The sequence below is a fragment of the Xiphophorus couchianus genome, chromosome 6 (assembly GCF_001444195.1).
Source record: "Xiphophorus couchianus chromosome 6, X_couchianus-1.0, whole genome shotgun sequence".
Lineage (NCBI taxonomy): Eukaryota > Metazoa > Chordata > Actinopteri > Cyprinodontiformes > Poeciliidae > Xiphophorus > Xiphophorus couchianus.
The window spans coordinates 19153348-19174366 of record NC_040233.1 but is presented as its reverse complement, the minus strand read 5'-3'; the positions used below and the strand labels follow the sequence as shown (position 1 = coordinate 19174366).

Below are 21019 nucleotides of genomic sequence, written 5' to 3'. Positions count from 1 at the left end.
GGAGTTACAGATATAAACTATTTACTAAGACTTCTGACTGCATATCCATAAATCAAAGGCACATATAATACTCTGCAATTTTTCTTTATGTTTATTTAGTAAAGCATGAAATGAAGATAAATATAATGTCAGCTTGTATGGCTAATAGGCAGCAACACAATTGGAAAATCCCACTAATTCTCCAACTCATAGCTGGTAAAACGCTCAACTAGGATGTGAAATCACTTCCAGATCCAGCCTGTGACTTAAAAAACAAATCAAGCAAATCCGAAATCTAGACTAGTATTTCCTGGATGCTAAATCTAGTGACTAATCTGATAGGGACAAAGGTTAAGAATAAACTGTGATTAGCCACAACTTGTGATCAACTTATTTTTGGCATACTTGTTCCTGATTATTGGTAGATATTCAGAATCAAGAAATTGCTTGTATGACAACATAAAATCAAGCATAAGAGCTCAAGAAGACAGAGCTTTTTTTAATGCTTTGGGATTCCAGTGAACCACAGTGAGACCCATGATTCACAACTGGAGAAAAGTAATAATGATGAGAACTGGGAAGTATGTAATGGATCTGGCCAAAGTGCCTTGAGATGATTTCTGTTTATTGCTGTAAATTATTGCTGCAAAACAAAACATTTCAAATGAAATGAAAAATAATGTGATACAGTACGATGGTGGTATTTAAATATTTACTTAACTCAAGTCATTGGCACATTAGTTGAGTTTTATGTGTTTTTGCTAACTCTCTTAAAAGCTGTTGGGGACTTTTATGGCGTCATAAGACCAAAAATATCAAGCAACTATGTAAAAGTCCTTATCAGCAAGTAAGTGCATAAAGTCCCTCTTTGTGGCGTTATGAATTAGTTTAGCTGTGATGTGGGGAACTTCTAGATGGAGAAAGCAAGATATTGTAAAAGGTGGAGAAACTGTCAGCTTCTGTACTTAGTTTAAAGAATATTATTTTTTCATATAATCTTCAAACCTAGGAGAGGGTTGGTTGGTTTCACATCAGAATCTACCAGCAAGGTCATTTGCAGTTTTGTTTTTTTGCTGTCTCTTTATTCAGCAATAGATCATAAAGATGTATCATATAAGTCAGTTATTATCATATAAGTCAGTTAATCCCAGAAGCTTTTCATTCCTGTTTTTCTGTCTGACTCCCGTTTCAGCAAACAGAGCTGCCAGGGCTGTCCCGCTGACTCGCTGAGATTCAGTGATTCTGAGAGACACCGAGCAGAAGAGCTGAGCCAGGGACACTCTACACTTTTAAATCCCTGATGCAACTCGGTTTGAGTTTCTCCATGGAAACCATGAGGGGAATATCTCAGAGAGAAGCTAATGTTTAGTTTAGATTAGTGATATTTGTTTTTTTGAAGAACTCTGAATGCACAAATATTTATCTGAAGAGACTTCACCCTGGGGATGTGGTTGGCTGCAGGGATTTTGGCATGCTGTCTTTGAGGTATGACTGGCAGCAGAGAGATAAACAGAGATTTTCTTTGACCTGTGAGACCAGAGGAAAGAGTCTGATATTAAAAAGAGCAGACTGTGGGACTGGGAATTACTTTTGGCTCTTGTCTTACATAACATTCTTAGATCATCTGAAAATACTGAATGAGAGCTCCAATATGTCACAATTCAAATTCAAGTTTGTAGTTTTAAGGAGTTTGAACCCATTTTATGTCCTGTTCTCAATCAAGACTATTGTCTGTGTTAGCAGTCATTTGGATTGATGTTTTAGTTTGTTTAATAGTTGGAAAGTTTGTTATATTCAAAAAGCATTGACATGACAACCAATGTCAACTAACTAACTAATGATCTTCCTAAGTAGCTTGTTAGCCACATCAAAAATTACAAAGTCAGTTCCAAACCATTGATTTATGGTTCCCACATGCAAGAAATGTAGGAACAAGTCATTTACTTAAAATACTTGAAGATATAAATCCATGTCTATTTCTGTGAAACCACTGTTTGAGGAGCATTAAAATCTATTGATGTAAATTGTCATGAGATCCCTGTCAAAAAGAATAATAAAAAAATAAGATTATGTAAACAACAACAGACATTAAAAAAAATCCACACCTTTTGTTGCAAAGAACTGTGAGGAAGGAAAGGATCTCACAAAGTGGTCAAAATTGTAAAAAAAAAATCACTTTTTCACTCATGTTGTTCTTCAGGGAAGCTAATGTTGAGCTAGCATGCTTCCTTTACCTATTGCAGGTGGTGGAAGGCAAATTAGAAGAAATCTGGATAAATAACATCGTTGTTGGGAAATTTCTTCCACCAATGCATGAAGCCGTCGCAAACCTGGACCATTCCTTCAGTAACAGACTACTGCATCCTGGGTGCAAAAGGGAGAATTATTGTAGATCCTTTCTCTCAGTAGCTATTACTACACTCATCACTCTTGTCAACGTTTTTCATAAAAAAAAAACATTTCTACTGTTCCTTGCTTTTCTCTGCTGTTTACAGAGTTTTTATTGCCACCTATTGTTCTTATTATATCTTCATGCTTCAATTGCTTGTCACTTTGCTGCTGTTGCACCAGAATTTTCCCACTATAGGGGACAATAAAGCATATTTCTATTTTTTCTCTTTCCAGTGTAATATTTTGCAGAATAGGTGAAAATAGTGTTTATTGATACTTTTGAGACTTTTTTAAAGAATGAAAGATGAACGCAAATAATTTTTTTCAGTGTATGGTAATGTTACCTTGACAGTCAAGACATTCCTCGTATTGTATGCCCTTTTACAGTCCACTGTCTCAGGCCTTTTGTATTATTATTCACAATTTATTGTAAATAATGAATAATAAAGTGAAATGAATTGAAGATTTCTTGGATAAATAATGAAAATAAAACTAAAAAACAGACTTGGATACAAGATTGTGAACATTTTATTCACAATTTATTGTAAATTGTGAATAATGTGAAGATGTGACAAAGACAACAGAAGTAACAGAAACGATAAACCCCTGGAGGCTGCTTGTATACTTGTTGGTTCACCCAAAATGACCTCGGTGATAAACAGTGGAGCTCATTTTCAGCACTTGCTGGGGAAGTTCACATTAAAAACACTCACACAGTCACGGGTGGGGGGAATAGAAATTCCAGCTCTCAGGCTCATTATGAGCCTCCTATTTCCCAACTGGCCACAGAAACAGCAGCTGCTGGAATTGTCACAGACAGAGCGGGGATTGTGTATTGCTGATCTGTCACCTAACTGCTGCAGCAGAATGCGGGCAGCAGGTCATGTTCATTGTCTACAGCCCTTTATTTGCTGGTGTCACAACTCGGGCTAAATAGCTTACCGGTACATTCTTGGCAATGCTGGGAATTTATTATTTGGTTCTTCTAGTTTATATTGCCAAGAATTGCAGACGCTGGTAAATTGCAAGAGTTGATAAAAAAAAAAGTGGTGCTTAACAACAACTGAATGAGCCCAGAGACTTTAGAGTCAGTCAGTGGGGTGTGGAGGGTAACCGTTTGTTTCTGGGTGTCATCATCTTAAAACCTCGGGCACCAGACAGCAAAAAGCTAATCTTTGTTTTGTTTCTCATGATGGTGAGCCACCACCAAGAACTTCCAGTAGCCATAGCAATTGTTTTCAACTTTGTCACAGGTTACGCTAGATAAGGGAATTCTGGCAACCCTGTTGACATACAGAAAATGTATAACATGTTCAAGGATAAATGTGCAGATCTTATTTATTTGTGTTCGTCGGTTGCTCAGTTAATTTGACATTTTGTCTTTCTTTTGCTGTGATGAATGGGCAAACCTTTCTGTTGTCATGACAGTGCAGATTTAGAGGTGAGAGTGTTGCACCGTGATGGGTCACCATCATTGCACAAAGGGCAGACTGAAGTAATTAAAGGAGGACAAAGAAAACCTGTAATTCTCAACCAAAGCCTCTCAGAAGTCTTATTAAGTCAGTGTGTGAAGTGATATTTGAAAACCTAGACAATGAACGCTAAAGTTTTGGGGTGTTCAGGTTTATTTCCATTAGGAGCCTAAATTTTGCAGCCAGGGCTAAACAGAAAAAGTTGTAGTTGTAAATAAAATAAGATTTCTTATCATAAATTAGTATTTCTTTAAAATGCATCATATTGTTAATAACTGCATGTGTGACTTCTTTCATAAAAGCAGCTGTGCTCAAAATCATAGCTGACCATAGCTGTGAACACACTGCTATGTTATCATTGTTTTATAGGTATAATATAGATTTTTTTATTATTTAGCAAATATTCTTGCTATATTTTACATTTTTGCCACCACATTAACCAGCTAACAGTCTAAAATGTGTCTTTACACAACATTTACACTAATAATTTCTATCATGACTGAACTTTTAATTGGTTTTCTGCCAAAGTGCCCATTCCTGTCAGTGAGTGGGGACATGCAGCCATTTTGGGAAATGAAGCTTAACGAGGCACCTTTGGGCTGTAGCAACAAAAGAGGTCTTAAACAGCAAGGACTCTTTTTCCTGGTCTCCATGGTAACTGGCCTAACATTTGGAAAATATTCTGAAAGGCCACTTTCAGGATACCTCTCCATTTGTATCCCTCCTTCTTTGTCTCACTGTGTGCAGAGGTTGCTTCCAGTGACTGATTGGGTCAAGGTCAGGGTGAGGAAACACTTCCTGTACGTACATCAGAAAAGCATTTTGTGGGATTTTCCCTTAAAATACCGTTAAAGTTGCTCGGGGCAACTTGTTGAATACACAACATTGAATTTTCACTGACCACTTTCCGTGTCCTCATCCAGTTATGCTTATTTCTAGGACAATACCCTCTGGTTGCACATATTTTAAATCAACCTGCCAGACCAAATCACATCAAACTGCCTGGTCAGAAGCCTGTTAACATCAAAATGGCATCAGTGACACTAACAGCTGCAGAGGACCTTCAGCCTCTCCTCAATTACATATACGGAGGAATTTAAACAAAAAGAAAAGCTTTGAAGAATGTGAAAATATAAAACTCTGAATATTTTTCTCTTATATGAACCAATCTGAACCCCGCCTCTCGCCTGGAACGTAGCTGGAGATAGGCACCAGCAACCCTCCCGACCCCATTAGGGACACAGGGTGAACAGAAAATGGATGGGTGGATGGATGGATGAACCAATCTGTGAGGGACTGTTGATTAATTGAACACATTTACATAACAAAGAACTCATGTTTCCCAAATCATTGTCAAGAAAATGACAATAAAATATTTAAATACTGTATGTTTTCCAAACTTTGAGTTGTTGCATCCTGATGAATATAGCTTGCCTAAAGGTTTTCTGTAATTAATTAAGTTCACTTTAAAAACTTTAACAGGCATTCACCTGTCCTTTCATAGGCAGATATATGAGAAAGTGATTTTTTCAGATTGAAATCAGTTTTCATTGCTATGAATTTTTAAAAAATCAGATTGACTTGATTCTGCCTGGAAGATGAGAAGAAACAGCTCTATGACAGCTGTGCCAACATCAAAATTCAAGAACAATTGAGTTTCATAATCAAATTCATTACACCCAGTAAATTATTTATGCTACCAAAATACAAGAACAAGTTGTTTGGTTGAACTTTGTAGAGTATTCTGTGGTAACAAATTCAAAAAGATGAACTTTGTCAAAGTTAAGACTGTTTGAATAACCCTAAAAATGTAGAAAATGTAAAATGGTTGTTGATGGTGTTAATCAAAGTATTAAAGTAAATCATCCACAGTTGGGAGGATTTGAGTAATCTGATTCCAGGAACAAGCAGAGCCCAAGGCAAAGTCGGTGTCACATGCTATACTTACTTATTTGCTTCAAAAGAGTTAAATATCATCAAAGTGAAATGAATTGAAGATTTCTCGGATAAATAATGAAAATAAAACTAAAAAACAGACTTGGATACAAGATTGTGAACATGTGATAAATATAACTTTGCTAGGATTTCAAAGAAGAAAGGTTGCTGTTCCAAAGGCAAATTGTGTTACATTTCAGTTTAAACTGGCTCATTATTAAGTGCAGGCTAGGTTTTTGTAAAGTGTAAAAATGAGACCATAATAAATCTTTCCAAACCTTTTTGGACGTACATTTATATTCAAACTGTTATAATATCCTTTAAAAGTTCATGTATTTTACAAACTCATTCCACTAAGTGAAACACATATAGATAAATTACATAGAGACTGATGTTTTCAAGCTTTTGTTTCTATTAATTAGGATGATTTTATACTTGCAGCTGATAAAAAAAATCTGAAATTTAAGATTTTAATATTACATCAAACCCATAAAAACATTTTTAATACAGAATTGTGGGCTTAACGTAGAGGCCTACAACTTTAGTCCTGTCCTGTAATTTTTGGATTCATCATTCACCATTACTCCACCGCACAATCAAATTAACAGGTAATGACCAGGCCTTTGCAAAACTTTCTGACATTTCGAGGAAGTAATTCAGCCTTCGATTTAGGTTTAACTTCTGCAAGGTTATTTTAAAAACCACTTTAAATCTAAAAAAATAGCCTAATTAGAACACATATTCTAATCTATTCAACATAACAGTATAATTGACATAAACCCTGTGCAATTCAAGTTTAAAGCCAAAATATTATTAGCACTGGAAGCGCTAGGTTTTTGATTTCTCCCCAGACTGGCTGAAACAGGGCCAAAAGACCCAACGACTCTTGATGGCTCTGATGGCTCAAATTAGCATCCATTCTTCAATTGACAATGTGGTCGTTGACCGTCAGGCCAGAAGGTAGGAGTGTGAATAGTCCATGTTGGGGGTGGGTGCCAGAAGGTAGGAGTGTGAATAGTCCATGTTGGTGGGGGGTATCTATGATACCAGCAGGAGATCGGATCTCCTTCAGCGCTTCCAGTGTTAGAGGAAGAAATATCAAAAATAAAACTAAATAAAAGCTACTTTTTAAGTATAGATATTTTCAAGCTACTTTTTTGAAACGTGTCTTGATTTAGTCTCATTTTTGACATCACAAAAACTTAGCCGAAGGGAATTTTAATTCAGTATGTGTTTTGGGAGCCACTAGAATTGAAAAACTCTGAGGACACATTAAAAAGTAAAATTAAGTTTTTACATATTTGCAATATGAAATCAGAGGATGAACAAGGATAATAAGTCATAACCCTAAATATTACATAAAAGAAAGTTATTCATAAAATGTTGCAGCTTCTTTCTATAAAGATCCTTCTCTTCGTTTTGTTAATTTCTTAAAAATAGAAAATGCACAGATACATAAAATTTGTCAGAGGCATTTCTCTGTGGTGCTTGCAGTTACATTATTCAGCAATGACTGTGTGAGGCACCAATTTGGTAAAAAAATAGGTCATTTTTATTCATCCAGCAATCACCCAGAAGACAGCACTGAAGTTAGTGTAAGTATAAAAATAACTTTTGACTAGAATACAAGTAAGAGGCACAACTCTTATCAATCACCAAATACTGCTAGCACGTTCTTGTTGATTACAATTTGACGGAGAGAACATTTTCTATAAGCAACACAAGACAAAAATGCCATGAAAGTATAGGGATAATGTTGTTTTTTCAAAGTAAAGTGTCCTTCTTCTATAGTATCGGGCAGTACTGCCCACATCTCAAATGCAGTGAGTCCAAAGAGTCTTGAGCTTGCAGTGCACCCTGTTCACCAGTAGATGTCCTTCTTGGCTGCATTGCTGCAGAGGAGTCAACCTCAGGGTGAACTTTTCTGTCTGGTATTTTAAACTCAACTGAAGCAAATGATGACAGGCTGCCATTTCTGTTAGCCCAAGTTTTGGAAGTGTCAACAATTGGTGAAACTCTGAAGCCTCTTGCTTTTATGCTGCTTGCGTCCTGTTTCTGACTCCTGATGCTGACGTCCTCCAAAAAGGGGTCAGAGTCGCTTCCATGTGGCATGTTGTAGTAGGTGCACTTTGGAGTCAAAGGTTTCGCCATCTCCTCGAGCTCGGAGGAGGATATGGCAGCAAGGGGGCTGTGCTGGGTTTTAGTGTAAGTTGTGGAATCGACGCTTGTGTTTTCCTGGCCTGTGTCTGTGGATGTACTGTCCAGATTACCATACATTGCTAGAGAGACAGGGGGGGATTTCCTTATGAGATGGTTCTCTTTTAGAAGCCATCTCCCTCGATCAATCAAAACCCCATCAGCTGAGTCTTTATCAAAGCTTAAAGGGGCGTCTTGTGGATTTTGTGTTTCAGCTTCGGTTTCAGCTTTTAATGAGCTTGCAGCACTGAAATAAGAGAGATCCTCCCTTGAAGCTTTAGTGCCGTCATCACTGGAAGGAGGGCTGTTTCCACTTTTTAATGAGCAACTTGAAGGTGACAGTCTGGAGGGCCTTTTTTCCAACATCCTTCTCTCAGTGCTGCTTGCTTTCTCTAAAGGCTCTTCTCCACTTTCTGAGACAATATCTACAGACTCTTGAGTTTTATACCCTCCACTGCCAGACGACTCTGGTCTGTAATCTGATAAATCAGACGTGACGGGGCTTGGTAGGCATTTTAGACCATAAGAACTATTCTTTCTTGGTTTTGGTATCAAACTTTGCTTAGTTTGCACAACTCTCGCATTATCAGGCACAATTCTAATATTTCCCTGAGTGTCGTATGTAAATATAAGAGTGTAAGACTGGAGAGCATCATTCACAAAGTCAAGTAGCTCCTGAGAAATTTCAACTGGATTAGTTAAACTGTTTCTTCTATCCTCCTCTCCTCCCTCATCTGTCTCATGAATGGTGTCTGTACATTTATCCTCACACTGGCCTTCAGAGGAATATTTAGATAGAGTGTCAATTGTTTCTTCACAACTATTACTGTGCTGCACACAAGAAGCTTCTTCCGGCATTGTTTCACAATCTTGATCATCGGGAAAACTGTCCACTTCATCCAAAATAGCTCCTTCTTGTGCCTCATCGTTTTGTACCACTTCCATCTGCTCTAATTTCTGATTTGATTCGCTTTCTTCACTAACATTCCTCTCTTCTTCAACTACAGATTTTCCTGCCACCGCATTTTGCTCATTGTCAGACTCATTCATAACTTCTTCATCTTCTGGTGTTTCTTTCTCCAAATCAGTTTCTGTATCCTCCAGACTATTTCCCTCTCCTTCAACCTCATCACACTTTTCTCCATTTGTTTCTTTCTCAGTTTCCTCATCTTTTTGATGTTTGATTTTTTCTTCTTCTTCATTTTCCATTTCCTCTTCTCCTTTTTCTTCAGTAACCTCATCTGTTAACTGCCCTTTCTCATCCTCCTCTTTTTCTCCAACATCTTCCTCAATTTGCTCACTTTCCTCCTCATCAGTCTTGCCTTCAACTGTAAAAGTAGATGCCTTTGACATCATATCAGGATCCATGTTTTCATGTTCAAGCATCTCAATTACATCTCCTTTTCTCTCAGTTTCCTCTTCCTCTTCTACTCCCTCCTCTGTTTCCCCAGGGAGAGAGCCTTTACTTTCCTCTTCATCTTGTTCCTCTCCTTTCTCTTCCCCCTCCTCCTGCTCGTCCTCCTCCTCCTCCTCTTCCTCATCTTCCTGTCCCTCCGTCATGACCTCCTCTTCTGCTTCCTCCTCATTAATTATACTCTCTACTTCATCGTCATCTTGTTCCTCATTCTCTTCAGTCTGGACATCCTGATTGTTTCCTTCCTCCTCTGTCTCTCCCGCCCCCTCCCGCTCATCCGTATCTTCAATTGTATCAGCATTTTCTGTTTCCTCAACTGCTTCTTCCTCATCCTCTAGTCTCTTTTGTGTAACCTCTTCATCCCCTGTCATTGCTTCCTCTACTTCCTCTATTTTTTGGACAAATTCCCCTTCACTTGTCTTCTCTTCCTCTGAATCCTCCTGCATCTCTGTTTTCACTTCCATCTCTATTTCCCTTTCCCTTTCCAATTCTTCCCTGTCATCCTCTTCATCAGCATTTACATTTTCATTGTTTCCTAAATTATTGACAGTTTCTGTCTCGTGCTTTTCATTTTTTAATTTCCTGTCTCTTTCTGACATTATCAGACTTTCTGTGGCTAACTCCAGATTCACCTCATCGTCATTTTCATGACTGGTCTCGGTTAAGTCCCCAGTTGTACTTCTAGGCTCTGGTGAATCTTTTGTTTCCTCTTCACAATCACCGACAAATCGCTCTAAATCTTCCTCTGAATCTGACTGGTTTCTAACAGTCTCAACAAAGGTACTTTCCTCAGCAGGGTAGAAACTTTTGGTTTGTTGGATTGTGGAAACAATCTCTTCTCTGAGGTCTTGTGGCATGTTTAGCTCCTCCATGAGCTCATCTAGGACCATTTGCTGATCCTCGAATGCATCGCCGCCATCAGAGACAACATCTAGAGCAAACTCAGTCTCTGAAACTCTGGGGGAAAGTGGTTCACTTTCAAGTCTCTCCCTCAAAATCTGGAAATCCTTCCAGTATTCTCTTAGCTGAGAAGATGCTCTGCTTTGCAAGTCGGTAAGACTTGCCCTCTGCTCTTCTTCATCTTCCATAGCAGAAATCTTCTGGAGAGACTCCATCATTAGCATGGCCTCTGATGGAGTTCTTGATTGGCTACCTTCCCCAAGTTGGGAGCCTTTAATATTGTCTCTCAGCGTCATCACCGACAAGAATGAGATGAAGGCTTTACACGATGAGCCAAACACTGAGGCAACTTGTGTTGAGAAATTAGGAAGGCTGCTTGAATTTTGAAGAGTGGGACCAGTGCTGCTGGTAGATGTTCTTCTGATGCATTGAATTGATGAACAAACCTGGCGAAGGACTGGCCTTAGCTTTGCCTTTGGGCTCAACAAGTGAGATGAAGACTTTTCACTGTCATTTGTACCAAGGGCTTCAACAGATTTGTGCAACCTGAGCTTATTCTCATTGTTTTCCGGGTCACACCTGACACTTGGCATTGAAACACAAACACCTCGGGCTCTCTGTTCACCCTGCTGTGCACCTGATGCCAACCCCTCATGGTAAAGAGGAACTGATAAACAAGAGGAGGATTTCTTCATGACATCGTTTAAGCTAGTCTGGCATTGATTTATTTCATCTGATTCGGAGTCATCACCTATCTTAAATACAACCTTTGCCTGAGTTTCTGCTCCATCTGTAATCACCTCGTCTGCATATGGCACAGAGTCTGGGTTGGCATTTTCCAACCAGTTCTCAACATACTGGTGAATTTCTGAAGAAGAAGGATTCAGAGAAGGTAAAGACCCACTCTCACTCAGTTCCTGTGGTGGTTTGGGTAATGATAGTCCACATTCAGTCATAGATTTTGGCCTGCTGATTGTCTTTTGACTGGGTGAAAGTGGCTTTTTCGCTTGTAAAATGTCTGACATGTTCTTCTTCATCTGAGGCCTCCCGGTTGGAGTGTTAATATTGTGTCCATTGTTTGATGCTATTTTGTTTTGACTTTTTTTCTGCTGTGGGCTTGGTTTAGCATGTCCAGGGTTAAGTAGTAAGGCTGAATCCTTTTTTATTTTTTCATCTTTGATTGACTTCTTAGACTGAGAATTTTCTGTTCCTTTACTCGTCAGTGAACTTTTCGATCTCTCCAATGAACTCAGGCTCTTTTTTCCTACACTGGCATTGCTGCTCAGTTTGTCAGTAGATGAATATTTACTATGTTTTGAGGAGCCTTTTATGCTTTCTTGATGTTTTTTATCTGAGCTGTTTGTTGAAACTGAACTCTTCTCATTGAAAAGTGGCCTAGCAATCTTTTTCTTCTTAGTACTTTTGGCAGCATTATGTTTATTTACTGTTTCCACCTTTTGTAAGCCGGCAGCCTCATTCTCAGTTACCGAGGACAGATTGTTTGCAGCCTGATGTGTTAGAGATCCTGCCTCTGATGAAAGTGATAGCATCTCCTCTTTCTGCCTCTCTAGTGAGTCGGTGGTGGGCGGCTGCCAGTTACAATCTATATCACAATCATTGCTAGATGATTGAGGCCCAGAGGAAGTGGACAGTTTGCTTTCTGCAACCGGAGGGGAGCCATGCAAAGAAGTGCCATCTGCGCTAAGCTCCTCATTTGCAACATAGTTGTCGTAGCAACCTTGACTCTCATAAATATGCATCACGGTCTCCGTGACCTCCATTCCACCATTCTGTATCTGAAGGACCTCAGCAACCCCTGATGATTTGACAGAGGAGCATTTGCTGCTTGCTTCTGATGACGTCGTCCTACAAGGTTTAGGCTTATTGCTGCTGCTATGTCTGACAACGCAATAGCCCTCGGTAGTCTCGCCATCAGCAGTTCTCTCCATATACGAATAATGTCCCAGGGTGCTTTTTTGAAATCCTGTCTCTGTAACCATTTTCACACTCTCTACCGAAGCCCTCTCATTCACCTGTTGTGGGCCTGGTGTAGGAGTCCGCTTAAATCGTGTTTTTGCTCTACCCAAAGTTGTGGAACTATAACCTTTATAGATGTGTTCTTCATTAAAGGCAACGCCCCTTGCAGCTCCGTCATGGTAGTTTTCTTCTTTTCTTTCATCCTCTTCAATACCTGGGGAGTCTTTGGCAACAGCATTGTTTGAGTCAGGTGAGCTGTTGTCTGACCCAGAGAGGGAGGCACAAACTGTCTTCTTGTTAAGGCCGGAGCGGCTGAGCGTGGTTGTCCAGTGAAGCATCTCCTCTTCCTTGATCGTCAAACGAACTTTCATCTCTACTGTCATGCTGCCGTCTTGGTTTATGCGGAATGACTTTTCAATGTCGTCATCATGAGGGACGACGTCGCTAACATGCTCATTATCTTCTATCCTCTCAGGTTCGCATGTCTCCATGGCTGCATGATGCTGATGGGCTTCTGTTTCAGACAGTCCACTGGGATGGTGCAGGTAGCCGTTCAAGCTGCTTTTCTGGGACTTGTTTATCTGGTTGACAATGAATCGCTCTGATGACGCGGAGAAGTTTCTTGAGCCTCTTCCACTAGATAAAGATTTATCTTTCTCTGGAGTTGGTTGATGAATAATATACAGGAGTTTGTGAAGGGCATGTGAGGAAAAAAGAAAAATATTTATTATTGGATAAATATTATGCTGCATTCATCTAGGTAAGCTTAGGTATACATCCTATTGTAAAAAGGGTAATCCAAAGGGCTTCATAGGAAAATGAATGAACTACTGTAAAAGGAAATTACATTGAAAACTAATACAAATACACTAAGAAATAAAAATAGCAATATTTAGGCAGCATTTATAAAGAAATGAAGTCTGTAATATAAAGGAAATCAAATAATTTAGACATTGCACAAATGAACTAATGAAATAATATTTTACATTTATGGCAATTTACATTTTCTGCAGAGCTCTGGTTTTCAAGGAGTTGGTTCAAGACCTGAGGAGGATAGACTCCAAATATTTCCTCTCCTTGTTTAGTTTGACAAAGGGCTTACATACAAGGTTTATACTTAACAAGCACAATCAGTGTCTTAAAGTTTAAAAAATAAGGATATAAGTGTAGCATTTTTCACAAAGGGAGCCAAAGCAAGAATAAGATACAAATACATAAATTTGAAAAGTATTTGCAGTTTTTATTACATTAAACTCAAATGGGTCAATGTACATATGTAGAAAAAAGGGCAGACTGTATTGTGACACTAAAATGTTTTGGCCCTGTGTTTGAAGATAGAAAAAAGTAGCTCAACTTGGGTGAAAGGGATGAATATGGGCCAATATTTCACTTACTGTCATGACATCATTCTCCAATTTCATTGTCATTGTCGTTTCTCATAAATTGTAATTTATGAGAAAGCAGCCTAAATATACTTTCTTGAATGTGTTCCTACAAAAATATTATTATACTGATTTAACTAAGTTAACCGTAATAATTTGTTCTTAAGAATTTAGTTTTGTCATGTACAGCGCTATTAAAAAGGATTTTCCCCAGTCCAGTCCAATTCAGCTTTAGTTATCAAACACAATACAAGGTAAAAGTGCCATACACTTAAAAAAACCTCAAAATCAATTAGAAGAAAAGTCTAAAATTTGACAGGACACATGTCCTGTCTCTCATGAGAAAAGACATGTAAGAGCAATCAATTCTAGTAATTGATAGCTCTTACAGAGCAGCAATAAGAACTATCAATTAATAATATCAACAAAAGATAAAATAAAAATCAGCATCTCAAGCTATGTCAAAGGCCAGAGCAAAGAGATGAGTTTTAAGAAGATAATTGACTTTTCTTATACATTTTTAATCGTTTGTATTATTCTTCAAGGTGTACCTGTTTTGCTTTTTTTCTCTTTCTTTTTTTTTTTTTCAATAATAGTAATTAACACTTACGCATTCTGGGGTTTAATGTTGATGGTTCCACATGTTCCACATACATAATCTGGGCCGTCTGGCCTGCTCTGTGAAAACGCTGGTTTCCTAATCTGAAAGGCTCGTTGCCAGCTGCCACAATGATTCCAGAGCATAAGATAAGTGCAGCAAGACCATCAACCTGGAGGAAGAAAGTGGAGGCAAGTTAAACTCGACAGGAATTATCAATGTCGGTTTTTGAAATCAAAAAGGTATATTTGTTACTTTGTAATTGCGAATTAGACAACAAACCTTTGCTTCTTTAACATTAAGGCTATTATAAATTTTGCTCACAGTCTGTAAGACACTAATTCACACTGTCAAACCTTCACCAGAACACGTGCCGAAATCTGCATGTGGTGTTCTTGATCTTTACTTTGTCACTGAAGGACACTCCGGATTAAGGCATTTTCTCACTGGGGGGGATGTTTAGGCAGCACTTCTAAAGTACTTCTTGGAATCTTTTTTATAATACACCATATATATAAAAAAGATGTATTCTACATACTCTCTTTCGGGATAAATGGCTACTTTTCAGCCAAACATTTTGGTCTTTTCAGACCAGGTGATATAAAGTTCAAGTATCAGAAACTTGGTAAGATTAGATTAAATGGTCTCAGGAAAAATACTGAACTTAATTATTAGATAAGTGACAGACACTGGGAAAATGTTCACATTCAAGATGATCCTGATAGTGTTTCCCAAAGAAATCTCTGCCTTATATAGTCCTGGGTGTCATTAGATAAAGAATTAAGAATCACAGCAGATTAGGAATGCCTAAAGAGGTTGCAGAACAGTCCTCAGCATGGTTCCGACTGTAAAGTCACGGAATCATTTAAATGTTGGAAAAAGTACCACTGTAAAGAAAAAAATACTTCTAAAGCTCTAAACAGCATCTGTGTAACAAGTTATCACTTATCTGTTGTTCTTTAAACACTATAGAATAAAATATGTTTTGATTATGTTTAAAACAAGATCTCTCTTGTCTTCTCTAAAATTAACTGAAAAGTTCCTTCTGCTCTTAACCTGAAGTCATTTTTGTTACTTTGGCATTTACTGATTGCAAAATGATTGCCCTCTTCATTAGACAAAGCATTTGAGAGATGTGTTTATAAAACCAACTACTTGTTCCAAATATTATAATTTCTATTTTTAATTGTGCTTCAGGAGCCATTATTGTGACAGTACTTCTTGAAATTACAAGGATTGTTGAAGCTCTAAATCATTTTCTCTAATAAAACTAAAACTTCATAAATATGTAAAAAAACAATTATCTTATCACCAACAGTAGAGACAGGAGAGGTGTGTGTAAAATATTACTGTCAAATTTCCTACAACTAACACATTCTAAACTTAACTGTTGTTGAAAACAATCATACTAAATGTTTTTTCTGCCACTTTTTGTTTTGTTATTTTAGGTTCATGGTTATATATGGTTTTATGTCACGTAGGATTGTTGTCCTGTTTCGTGTCATTAAAGGTCTGGAGTCAAATACAAGACTTTGTGCCAGTCTCCCAAATGACTCACTCCCCTTAACATAACTGTAAATAAAAAATAATAATTTGCATCTTCAAATGGTTCAAAGGTTTAAATGCAAAGCAAAATGGGTAGATTTTTCTACCTGCTTAGATAACTTTTCTTATTTCACATATCCTTTAATTATATTTCTAGTTTTACCAATGACTTACCCGTCTGCCATCTGTAGAATAGAGTTTCAGCACTGGAAACTGGAGTATCTGGGAGAGGTAATCCAGCAAAGCATCAAAAGTTGGTGCTGTTCTTCTCTGCAACACAATGGTTCGTCTAACTGTAGGATCCCTGTTTTTGATAACTGTGAGCTTCTTGGGCGTCCGCACTGCCACTTTCTCAGTGACCTTCGCTGGCCTATTGCTTGGATCAGTCCCTCTGCCAAACTGATGATACTTGAGCTCCTGCCTCTTATGCCGTCTTGCATTGAAAGGCCTTGTCGCGTTCCAAGGCACCTGCCTGCGGTTCACCTCTTCCAGGTTTAATGGCTTCACCCGTTTCTGATCCGAACACACGTAAGCTCCCCCATCCTGTAAGTCTTCCAAAGCTTTGATAAAGTGAGTTCCTCGAGGTGTAGTTATGGTTCGTACTCCAAATGGCAGAGGCACTTTTTTGGAAAGAGCGTCCAGCAGAGCATCGAATGTCTTAAAGATGCGGGCAGTGACTATCATCCGATGCCCACTGAACTGATAGTCACCGCTTTTGTAAAAGCATACCCGTTTAGAAGCTGAAGGCTCCGAGACGGATTGCACAGGCCGAGAGGGCAACATCTGTCCACTGCTAGAGGACATCTCCTCCGCTGGAGGGTCCTGGATAGATGTGTTGCTCATATTGTAAGAAAGTGACTTGGAAAAAAAGAGAAAAAAGAAGAAATGTAACTTTTTAAGCTTGGTAGTTTCCCTATTAATTTTCATCCGCACATAAAGTTGAAATCTACTTTTATCTTTCCTTATACTCACATTAAACCAGAGTTGAGTTTAAGCTTTTTAATCTAGTCTTTGTGTTTGAATCACAAAAAATTATAGCAGTGATATTACAAAAGAAACTAATTAAATCATTTAATAAACTAGTTTTTGGGAGTTGTTGTTTCTTTTTTGTTTTTTGGACGTCTGTTAAAAACTGTTTAAAAAAAAACATGCAAACTGTCACAAAAAAACCCACACATGCAAATTAGTTTTTTTGCCATTTCTTAAGCTATTTCTTATAAAATGTTGATAAGTACTTTTGTTCAAAACACTACTTTTCCATATCTTCAAAAGACTTTACAATGCCCTCATGTATAAGTAAGGACATACTTTTAAATGCTTTTCATCACATATAAAACCATTAATGGGAGTAATCCATGTAATTTAAAGATCTGATTGTCTAGTAACAACTTCATGCTAAATCTCTCCTTTCATGGTGCAGAAATCCTACTCATTTCCAGAATTTCATAAACTTTATGCAGTGTTTAGTTTTTAGTTCCCTGTCTTGTGGAAACAGATCTCAGTCATTCTCTTAAAAAGGAGAATACAGATTTTTTTATTTACTAAACCTAGCTTTCTTAAAAGCTAAGGTTTCCGAAAACTTAGCTTAACTTAAAAGCTAAGTTTTTATGTCTTAAAACTTTTGCAAAGCTAAGTTTTAAGAGAGGGTAATGATATGCCTTAAGAGTTTTAAAATGCTTTTATGTATCTTTCAAACTTGTATCACATTTATTATTATTTATTTGGTATGCATTTCTTCTGCTAAGAAATACATACACACATTGTTTAATTTGATTATTTTGTCTTGTAATGTACTTTCAAGTGTCTGACTGAAATCTGTTTTTTGTCACAATTTGATGTTGAGACCCAAATTAAGGCATAAAACAGGAGTTATTGTGAACTGATTGCTTATTGAACACAGAACACCTAACAAAAAAACAATGGGGGCACACAGGGGAAATAATGACAGGCTAGTTAAACAATAATAGTGGCAAAAGAGCTAATTAGTGAATAACCAAAGACAAATTTACAGAAACAAAAAACAAAGGGACAACAAAACTCAAATTCCTTAAGATCATAACAAGATCAAGTTGATGGAGAACATAGACAAATGTTTTTGTGGGGGGGTTTTTTCAATTACTTTTTTGTGTTGGGTTCAATTTCTGATATTTTGTCATATATTCTCAATATAAAGGAAGAACAATATTTATATTGAGAATATAAATAACGTTTTATTATTAACTGGAAATAAATAGACTAATTTCCAGTCTATTACTGGAAATTAGGACTTTTTATGGCTGTTCCCTTAGCATAATGTTCAGCAAAGCATGTTAAACTTACTAATGCCTTAATGCTTTCAATCTATTTTGTGTCTATGTTATAGACAAAAACATAACATAGCGTAGTTCTGGACTGAAGCTGTATAATGATAGTCAGCATTAATACAGTAAACATATCTAACATTATATGCATACATATAAAGAGAATGTATTATTTTGTACATTATAGCCTATTAGTATGGAACTTAATTTCTTTCCAAACCAGTAATTCTCCTCCGGTTACTGCCAACATTAGCTTTAAGCAAACATGGACACAGGCCTTCCATGCCTTAAACATAAAGACAGATTGCAATCTAAAAGTAATAAGATAAATTCCAGTGAGGAAACTAACAAATCAACTGATGTAATCAGCAAAACTTACCACAAAAGGTGCATTTCTTCTAGTTTTTTAAAGGCAAAAACAATTCAAAACCTGCCTCTGTTGTGTTCCACGGCTGATCAAAGCCTCTCAGCTGCGTTGGAGGGCTATTTTGGGACATGCAACATCATGGCCAATTTGCTTAATCTTTGCTAACACTTAATCAGCACCTAAGGTTGAGGAAATATACATATATATATACATATATATGTTTACATATATATAAAAAGGAAATAAACAACACATTTTACTCATGTTAAATTTCAAAATATTAATTACTTATTTCTTGCAAGTTTGGGACAATGTAACTTGTTATTATTAATATTTAAACACATTTTTATAATTGTCCGAGAAATCAGTTTCAAATTTTGTATAAAAAACACTTTCTAATTGTAATTTTACCTGTAAACAATTCATTGATAATTTATTGTTTGTGCTCAAAGCCAACACGAAAGTAAATACGGAATTTACGTGTTTGTAAAGAAAAAACGTGATAGCTAACTTGAGAAAAACTGTGATTGTTCTTGAAATTAATTACATTTTCTGGGTTAAATGATGGCAATACTGTTGTCAACAGATCTCACGGGTGGCTCGAACTAGTCGGAATTTGCAGGCGGCCACCATAATCAGATTTGTGAGGTCTAGGCCTAATAGGGATTAGTTTGAAGGTTTTGTGCACCTGCTGACAGCAGGAGGCAGAATAAAGTCTTTAAGCAGATGTTTTACCTGGCAATTCCACAATCAGACCTCAGGACAAACATTGTATCTGTATTAGTACCTGTGATTGTGGAAGTATGTTGATACTGAAATATAAGATCAGAAAATAATGTATATTTTCAGATTATAAAATATATAATCTGTGCCCCCACAGTAAATTATATACTTTTTTTTAACAGATTTTTAGATTTTTAGACTTTGCCTTTGAATTGAATGGACCAATGTTGTATTTGCGTGAGAAACTGAGCACTGTGTCACTGTTTTTCAGGTAACAGGCCTTGTGCCAATTCCCATCTGTTCCTAACTGAGCATAATCTGCTAGTAAATCCCACCAACATGTGCAGCGTCCTGAAAGGTGGGAACTGCTCGTGAGAGTGGTCCAAGCTAATAGCCAAAACAAGTCACAATATACATCAGAGTATTAGTAGACTATACAATCAAAACACCACTGACATGTTTTTGTACTTTTGCCTTTTGTGCACAAAAAATGTGTGATCTAAAAAAAAGTAAGTTGTGATTTTACTCTTTTACCACACGTAAAAGTTTTAGATGATTATCAAACACATTTTAATGAAGAATGATGTGGCTAAATATTAATAAACAGTTATCAAATTAGGATTTCATTGACTAACAACAGAAAGCTGTCCAAATAGTCCTGTCACTATTTGAAAAACGCCTTGTTAAATCAATAATTGTTGATGTATGCAACAAAACACTGATCCAAAGCACACCAATAAGTCCACCTCTGAATGGCTAAAAAAACAACAAGGTTTTGGAGTAAGTCTGCACTAAGATATAAGTGACATGCTGTGATATGACAATAAACAATCAGTTCATTTCTGAAAATCCTACATTATGGTTGAATTTAAGCCAATGCTGGAGAGAGTAGGCCAAATTCTTTCCACAGTGATGCTCATTGCTTGTCACAACAAACACTTCACAACCATTAGCTTTACAAACCTGGTTGATTTGGAAAGGTTCTCCCACTCCTAATTATAGAATTATCTATTTGACTTGATTTTTTATTTATTCCAGTGATTATTAGAATCCTTAAAGGGAGAAAAAATAGCAACAACATAATAAATCTGAAAGGGTGATCCTTTTTAATGGCATTAGGAAGTTTATTTGTTAAAAACCCCTCAATTAATTTGTGATCCCAACAATTTTAAACGAATTTTAAACTAATGGCACAAACATCACTGTACAATTCTCTTTCTACCATTAAATTTAAGAGTCTGAAATGCAAAACAGCTGAAAATTGAAAAAAAAACAACAACAAACAAACAAAAAAGACAACAACAACAATCTTGGACAAGTTAAGGAATATCATTGGTGTAGTTGTGGCTTATGTGTTTAGTTAAAAGTAGGGACCAAAATCAAATTCTACTAAAGGCCCCTTACAATCTTTGATCATTTACCAAGCTGATTCAAGTCCAACTACTGCATGCATTTAGTCAATACACACAATGTTCCAAAATATTTGTTTTTTTCCAGAAGTATGTGCTAATGTGTCAATAGGTTCATTTAGTTTGTGTGTATAGTTGCTGGTTTTTGATAAGAAGAAATTGGTTAAATAATACTTTTTAAAAGTGAGCAAGATTTAAATAAACATACCTTGTCGTGTCTCAACTCATCAGGTGTCAAAAAGTTGCGCTTTGGCGCCATCTGAAGGCATTCCGTACATTACTGAAAAAATGCTGAAATTGTTATTGGTTGTAGAAAGAAACACATTTTTGAAGTTTTATTAAAAGTAAAGTTATGTGATAAAATAATAATAATAATAATAATAATAATAATAATAATAATAATAATAATAAAAGATGTTTTCTGGTTCAGT

General features: G+C 36.9%; 1 protein-coding gene across 1 annotated transcript; it reads right to left on the bottom strand.

Annotated features, from left to right (window-relative positions):
- Positions 1-7358: 7358 nt before the first annotated feature.
- On the bottom strand, positions 7359-16638 carry LOC114146049 (oxygen-regulated protein 1). Its single transcript, XM_028019791.1, has 3 exons — positions 15964-16638; positions 14257-14416; positions 7359-12922 (listed from the first exon to the last, which is right to left on the bottom strand). Exons 1-3 carry the CDS (start codon positions 16630-16632, stop codon positions 7563-7565), a joined length of 6189 nt encoding a protein of 2062 aa, XP_027875592.1. The 5' UTR covers positions 16633-16638; the 3' UTR covers positions 7359-7562.
- Positions 16639-21019: the final 4381 nt, after the last annotated feature.